At 51.8% G+C, this 7,653-nt stretch overlaps 1 protein-coding gene across 1 annotated transcript; it reads right to left on the bottom strand.

Annotated features, from left to right (window-relative positions):
- Positions 1–3,155: 3,155 nt before the first annotated feature.
- On the bottom strand, positions 3,156–6,599 carry Pla2g2e (phospholipase A2 group IIE). The gene is made up of 4 exons (XM_051173666.1): positions 6,521–6,599; positions 5,130–5,268; positions 4,848–4,954; positions 3,156–3,326 (listed from the first exon to the last, which is right to left on the bottom strand). Exons 1-4 carry the CDS (start codon positions 6,558–6,560, stop codon positions 3,184–3,186), a joined length of 429 nt encoding a protein of 142 aa, XP_051029623.1. The 5' UTR covers positions 6,561–6,599; the 3' UTR covers positions 3,156–3,183.
- Positions 6,600–7,653: the final 1,054 nt, after the last annotated feature.

Genomic DNA, 7,653 nt, shown 5'->3' with positions numbered 1-7,653 from the left:
GGGACAAAATGGCAACCTAGAGTGCCCATTGGCATGCCAGGAAAGGTACCGGTTATTCAGGGACATTGCCTGGCCCATGTGGCTATTTTCTGTTTTTCTTTTCCCTGGCTGTCAGAGACCCCTACCACAAAACAAATATGGATCCACCCATCCTCCATGGATCCATCTATCCACTCACCCACTCATCCATGCATACATCTAAATGTCTGTCTGCCATGTATCTATTAACTTATCTCCTCACTCCACATATCATTCCATCTATCCCTCCATCCACCCATCGGTTCACTTGCCCCACATTCATATATATACCCACCCACCCACCTATGTATCCATCCAGCTCATCCATCTCATCCATCTTATCTATGCATCCATCCATCCATCCATCCATCCATCCATCCATCCATCCATCTATCCATCCATCCATCCATCCAGTGGCTTCACATACAGCTCTCAAGGGCAGTATTCTGTAAATCCAACTGCTTAGTGTTACATAGCATTGCTACTCTTAAAGCCATCAATTACAGGACATAAGTGAAATAAATGTGTTTATGTGGTAGGCATAAATGTACTTTATATATATTTAACTAAATGTTAGCACAGGTTTGCTGTGCCGTTCCATCTTACTCATGCAAACACTTAGGTTGTGATAGTTGGAAGCTCCTAGATTTCCTACACACCTGGGGGTCCTGTTAACCTATTGACTCTGCTGTGGCAGACCTGGCATCGGGTCTGAGATCTCTAACAACATGACTGCCACTGTCCCTCTGCAGTTGCTGATATCTGTCTGTCAGCCTCCTTGAGTGGCAAGGGTCTAGAGCAATGGTTCTCAACCTTCCTAACACTGCCACCCTTTAGTATAGGTCCTTATGTTGTAGTGACCCCAGGCAGAAAAGTATTTTTACTGCTGCATCCTAACTGTAATTTTACTACTGTTATGATTCATGATATAAATATCTAATATGCAAACCCCAAAGGGGTCGAGACCCACAGGCTGAGAATCACTGACTTAGACTAGATCTACAGCTGTGAAGTAAAAGGGACATAGGTCTGTACATGACTTCAAGTTCAGGGTTCTTATTTTGTCAGTCAAATCCACAAGTCTTGAGCTCTGGCATTTGTACCGAGGACACATACATGCAAATGGGATCTAGACAGATACCTCGACTCATTCATTGAATATTTATTGAGGTGGGGGCTGAGTCACACAGCGGTTTTGTTTCTACATCTCTCACTTACTAGGTTGTTATACAATTATAAGTCTGTTGAGAACATCCCATAGTACCTAAAATCCCAGAAATGCCACGCCCAGAAATACCCTCTTCTGGCCTCCCCAACTGAATCATGCACTTCAACGTCCAATGCTGGACCTTCCCATTTCATCAAGTTCATTGTCATCCTATGATGGTGGTGAGGCCGCCTTCGGAGATCTCTCAGCATATTTACTGTTGAAAGTGTACACTTTGTCCACCTGATAAAAGTTAGAAAACCCCAGGGCAAAAGCCAGAGCTGATAGTCTTCCTAACCGTCTAAAAAAAGATGGACACCAGAGGGCGCCCTGGGATCACACTTCCTGACAAATGAGGGTCAGGCTGGCGTCCCTTATAAACCATTTTTGATTTACGGCCTTATTTCCTAATGGTTTGAGTCAGTTACAACAGATGCACCTGCCACCCACCTCTTTCTTTTCAAACAGTGAGGTGCTTCACCTTTCAAAGTTCCCGATGACGCATCCCTTTGATTTCATGCTTGTAGAGATCACATTGAACCATGGAAAGGACAAAGGGAGTGGGTATTTATCAAGTGTCCTCTGGGAGACTCGCCCTGTGCAGTGTTTACACTGCTTTGTGCCACAGAGCAGGCTCTTCTCGAACCTTACATCGCTGCCCACTTGTTACCATGGTGGAGATATTACAGCTGGTCCTGTGAGAGGACTGTCAGAGCATCTTGTTTCTGGCATGGCTGCAGGCCTCTCCGCTGGGAGTCCTGGAATGGGCCTGGCAGGGTGAATTCCATCCTCTTCTTCCTCGGTCAGGAGCCTGAGCCAGCTCTGTGCTCACATCTGGACCTGGCATCTGTTAGGTCCGATTGACAAAGCCACACCAGAATGTAGCAATGAAGTAGCTGGTGCCAACTCGTGGAAGCAGGGAAGGACCTGGTGTGAGGGCACCTCTTGGGAAGAGTGTGCCCTCTCTGGCCCTCACATACCCATCTATCAAAAAAGGGATTGGACTAGAGATGCGGCTCAGTTAAAAGGTGTTTGCTTAGCATGCATGAAGCCCGGGGTTTTATCCCCAGTACTGTGGAAAACCAACTGTTCATGCATGTAATCCTAACTCTTAGGAGGTGGAGGCCGGGGGATCAGAAGTGCATAACTATTGTTGGCTGCATAGCAAGTTCAAGGCCAGCCTGGGCTACATGAATCCTTGCCCTAAAAAGAGAGAGAGAGAGACAGAGAAAGAGAAGAGAGGAGAGAGAGAAGAGAGAGAGAGAGAGGTCTTTCTTCCTTTCTTTTTGTTTTAAGTGAGGGTTAGACAAGATTTAGGTTTTTTTTTTTTTTTTTTTTTTTTTTTTTTTTTGCTTCTCATAGTAACCCATTTGGCCAGAAATGTCCCTTCCAGAAAGAATCACGACAGCCTTGGATACGACTGTAGACCAAAAAAGCAGAAGAGGCAGCATAGTCCGGTGTGGTGGGGCACGCCTTTCATCCTAACCCTCAGGAGGCAGAGGCAGGCGGGTCTCTGTGATTTCAGGGCCAGACTGGTCCACAGAGTGAGTTTCAGGCCATGGACAGAGAAGCAAGGAAGCATGGGCACTTACTCTTGTAGGAAACAAAGGATTTACTGCTGACCCTGCAGGCAGGAGCCACCAGATGGATGGATGAGTGAAGGGAAACTACCATCTAAATTCTGGGAAGACAATGGAAGACTATTAGACTTACAGGGAAATATAATGCCCTTGTTCAGAAGAGGGAATGGAGAGGCCAGGGGAGACTTAGCTGGCCTTGTGGGTACTGAAGGGTCCTGCGGCTCCTTTAGCTGATCCTAGGGAACAGGTGTGGCCCTAGATGTCAGGGCCTAGGAGCTCTGAGGGGAGGGATGCATTTGGAGGAGAGGGATTTGGGTTCCAAGCTTCATCAGGCCAGGGACAATAAGCGCCTGGGGTGGCTAGGGAGACCTTGGGGCCTCAGCAGGGTGGGGTTGGCCCGGTGCACAGCTTGTTGGGGTAGTGGGCATACTTGCGGTTATACGTGCCCAGGTTGTGCCGAAAGCAGAGTGCAGCTCTTTTGTCACATTCACAGGTCTGCCGCTGGCAAGTCGTCCTACCAGCTAGAGAGGAGTGGGAACAGTCAGGGACTCTGCGGTCTCTGACTCTCAGCCACTGGATGAGAGTGACCCTGGCTTCTCTGTGGTCCAGGTTCCCAGCCCCATTGCCCCCTACTTTCCCACTTTCTATGGAAGCCCACACTCAAGGGGGTGGTGATCCATAATTTTACCAGTCAAGGGCTGGGTAGGGGCTGGCATGCCAGGCCCAGGACACTAAGAACACCAACATTTTTCCCTTCCTCTCCAAGCCGGATCACATGGTCTCAGCCCTCTCCTGCCTTGAGAGGACCCTGGCTTCACAACTTCACACCTTCCTCCCGCCAGGGCATAACAACCCTCCTTTACGTGATGGCATCATTAGTGATAGCCAGTATCCAGGCTGGAGGCTACTAGACTAATGCTGGGGGCTTCTCCGGGCTTCAGCCTGTCTCTATCAGATCAGACAGAACCCGTGTCTAGCCTGGGTATCATACTGCCCCACCCCCACCTTCCCCAGAGCCTGATGGCATCAACGTGGCAGGTGCCAGTCGGCTAGAACCCTTACTTCAGTCCATTGTGATTGTCTCATTTCTGCCCAGAGTGGCTCTGCCTCTTTAGTCCCTGTCTGGAAGGGTCTGGTATCTCATTTCCCCCTTCAAACATGAGCATTTCCCTCTAGGATTCTGCCCACATCTGCCATCTTAGCAGGACCCAGCACTGTGCTTGAGGTCCTGAGCCTGGGCAGCTGGGGAAATGGGCATGGCTATCTCGGCACGCTAGGCAAGGGGTCACACAGCCCTTCCACAGCTCAGTTCCTTGTCAAAGACCCATGTCCCATCCACCTGACTCCTCCCCTAACATCCTCTAGGTGCAATGGGGGACTGTCCCATGCTTGCCCGAACCCTCAGTGGCAAGGACTTGATGCAACCTCCCTGCTGAGGGATCTGCAGGTGCGAGACAGTATTGAGCTCTCTGCCTCAGTAGCTCTAGCCTTGGCTCACGCTTTGGCAAGGACCTGAGTTCAGTGCCGAGCCTGTTCCTCGGACTGCCTGGGCCCTTCCCTGCAACCCACAGCCACCAAGCCCTACCCTCCTTCAGGGTTCCTGATTACACTGGGAGGAGAGTTGGATCCTCTGATCCAAGTATCCTTTGGGCATTCTTGCGTTCAGCTATTTTCCCAGCTGAGGCCCAGAGGAAATCTAATAGGGCCAAGGGGGCATTGAACTTGGCAAAGTGGAGGAGGTGGGCCCAGCTCAGCAGCCCCCCTGAGGGTTGTGTGAATGAAGCTCTGGTGTGTGTGTGTGTGTGTGTGTGTGTGTCCATGTGTGTCTCAACTCTGATTACCCCAGAGGCTGAGATAGGCTACACTGATGGGTCGTAAGGTTGTGGGGCCCAGATGTCCAGTAAGAATCCAAACAAGTGTTGTCACTCTTACATGATGATGGGGAGCCTAATGGGTCTGGCCCTGTGACAAGGACCAATGTCGCCAACTAGAGGAACTACTGCCTACCCAGTGTCTGGCTCATTCCAGGGTTGACCACCTACCGCAGAAAATGGTGTCTCGACCAACAGAGAAGAGGTACTTTTCCAGCTTGGGCTCACAGCCCAGCTTCTCCAAGCGTCCATAGCAGCAGTCATGGGCGTGGCAGCACCTGTGGGGTCAGAGTTAACCTGGAGGGGCTGGCTGGGCTGGAAGCAGGAGCTGCTGGGCCGCCAGGACTCAGAGGAGATGAAAGTAGAGTGTGAATCCCTTCTGGCTAGGTGCCCCAATGCCTTCTTCCTCCCAGGCTGCTTCCCCACCTGCTCCTCAAGGGTCCTCCTGCTCACCAATCAGTCTGGTCCACTGGCCAGTTGGAGCCGCCCACACCACAGTAGCAGCCATAGTCATTATACTGGAGGGCAGACTTCCCTGTCATCCTCTCAATCATCACTCCGAACTGGACCAGGTTCCCGCCAGCCAGGGACACTGCAGAAGAGGAGGCAGAGGCCGGTGAGCATCACATCCAAGGTCCCATCCTGAAGGTCTTCAGATGCAACTCCAGACATTTCCCCAACTATTCAGTTAAGCACCCCCCCAACATCCAGCTATCAATAACAACGATGCTGACAATACAATGGCATGCTTTGTGCTTTAATCCTCTAAGTCCAACCTCATCATTCTCTCTCCCTCCCCCCTACCCGTGTGTGTGTGTGTGTGTGTGTGTGTGTGTGTGTGTGTGTGTGTGTGTGTGTGAGAGAGAGAGAGAGAGAGAGAGAGAGAGAGAGAGAGAGAGAGAGAGAGAAAGAGCAATATGTGCATATCCATGGAGGCCAGTGCTTAGTATCAGTAGTATCAGGTGTCTTTTTGTTTGCTTGCTTTTTTTTTTTCCCCCCCAGATAGGGTTTCTCTGTGTAGTCTTGGCTGCTCTGGAACTTGCTGTGTAGGCCAGGCTGGCCTCAAACTCAGAGATCCACCAGCCTCTCTCTCTCTCTCTCTCTCTCTCTCTCTCTCTCTCTCTCTCTCTCTCTCTCTCTCTTCCTGCTGGGATTAAAGGCCTGAGCCACCACCACCCTGCTGGTATCTTAATTACTTCCCACCTTACTTTTTGAGACGGAATCTCTCAGTGAATCTAGACCTTGCCTATTTGGCTAGACTAGGTAGCCAGCAAGCCACATCTACCTATCTCTGTCCCCCCCCCCCCAGCACTGGGGTTACAGGTGTGTGCCACATGTTTGGCTTCTATGTAGGTCTTGGGGGGTCGAACTCAGGTCCTCATGCTTGTCCGTCTTCGCAGTCTCCTACCCACCCAATACTGCTCACCCCTTCCACATGCTCATGCTGTGTCAGAGCTCTCCATGACTCTTTAAACCCCCTCCGTTTTAATCTCCCCAGACCTCAGCCCTGCCTCCCCAGCAGCACTCTGCTCCCCACAAAGACCCTCTGAGTCAGCTGTAGGGAGGCGCCCATCTGGAGTGGGGTGCCACAGCCTCCCCCCCCCCCGCCCGCCCTTCCCCATTGCCTTCTCCTCAGCCCTCTCCCTGCCTTCCTTCTTTTCTAGTCACTGCTGGCTCGGGCAGCACATGCCCAGGGGTCACCAGGTGGCTGGCAGGAAGGCGGGTGGCCTTTAGCACTTGGTCCCCTTGATGCCCTGTGCAGGGCCACCATGCTCAGGCATCCAGAGAGCTTCCTACTGAAAGATGGGGTAGGAAGCAGCAGGGAGGTCATGAAGTTCACTTACCCAGGAGGCAAAGGAAGGCCAGGGCTAGGGGAGGTTTCATCTTGGGGGAGGTGAGCAGGGGCACAGGAGCCTGCTGCAGTGGGAGCAGGGGCCTCTGATCTCAGGCCACCTCCCAATTAGTTAAATACACAGGTCCTGCCCACTCCCCGTCATTAACCCTCGAGTGCCCAGTGATGCAATAACTCTTCCAGCTTTGACACTTTGGCTACACTCCCAGGGGAGGGGCCGGTTAGTGTCCTTGGGGTTCTGCCTCCAAGGGGGTGTGGGAACAGGGGCGGGGCAGTCTTGTGGCCTTCTTCCTTCCTGCCCACCTTCCGGACCCCTATGTTTCAAAATTGTAATCCTTGCTCTCCATGACTGTGCCATTCCCTCCCCCCTCCCCCAGCTTCGTATCATACCCATTCCCTTTAAGTCAACGCACAGGGCCAAGCACCAAGTCTGTCCAGCATCCATGGCTGAAGTGCCCCTCCCCATCCTTCCCTGACTGAGATAATGTGTCATTGTCAACACTCAGGGCCTTCTGAATCCACCTGTGATCACAAGGTCTTGGGCAGGCCTTTCCCCCTGCTTGGGACATCAGTGCTCCTGTCTGTTACAGAGACAGGCATCCTGCCTTACCTCCTTCATGAGACCTGGCCCTTGTCTGAGCATGTGCGTGGAGAGGCGGGCAGTCGAGCCACTCATAAACAAGGCCAAAGGACTTGAGCCTCCATTATTTCCCTGTTACAGAGGAGGGAACAGATCCACACACCCCAGTAAATGGGGAGCCACAATGTGGATGAAGGCAGCCCCAAAGGCCTTACCCAGGGCCAACTTAGCCGCTTGGGGGGAGCACATTATAAAACCAGAGGGATGAGTATGGTAGTCTGACTTCCTGTTACCACAATTACAAAGCCTGACTTCTTATACTCAGGTTTTCTTTCAGTCTGGGGAAGTGACCAGAGCCTGTGACTAAAGACCGTTCCTCCCAACTTCAAGCCTCAGCTGCTCATTTAGGGAATCTGTCTTCTTTCTTTGGCCTCATGAGAAGGGATCCAGACACCCTGGTCCAGAGGCCCCTGTCCCTGGAGGAGCTCAGGAGGAGGAGAAGGCTCCTGGGCTGTGCGATTTGGGACGAAAGGTTTTGAACACAG

This window comes from Phodopus roborovskii, unplaced genomic scaffold (genome assembly GCF_943737965.1).
Source record: "Phodopus roborovskii unplaced genomic scaffold, PHOROB, whole genome shotgun sequence".
Lineage (NCBI taxonomy): Eukaryota > Metazoa > Chordata > Mammalia > Rodentia > Cricetidae > Phodopus > Phodopus roborovskii.
Note: the sequence above shows the minus strand (reverse complement) of the source record. Positions and strands in the feature narration are given on the sequence as shown.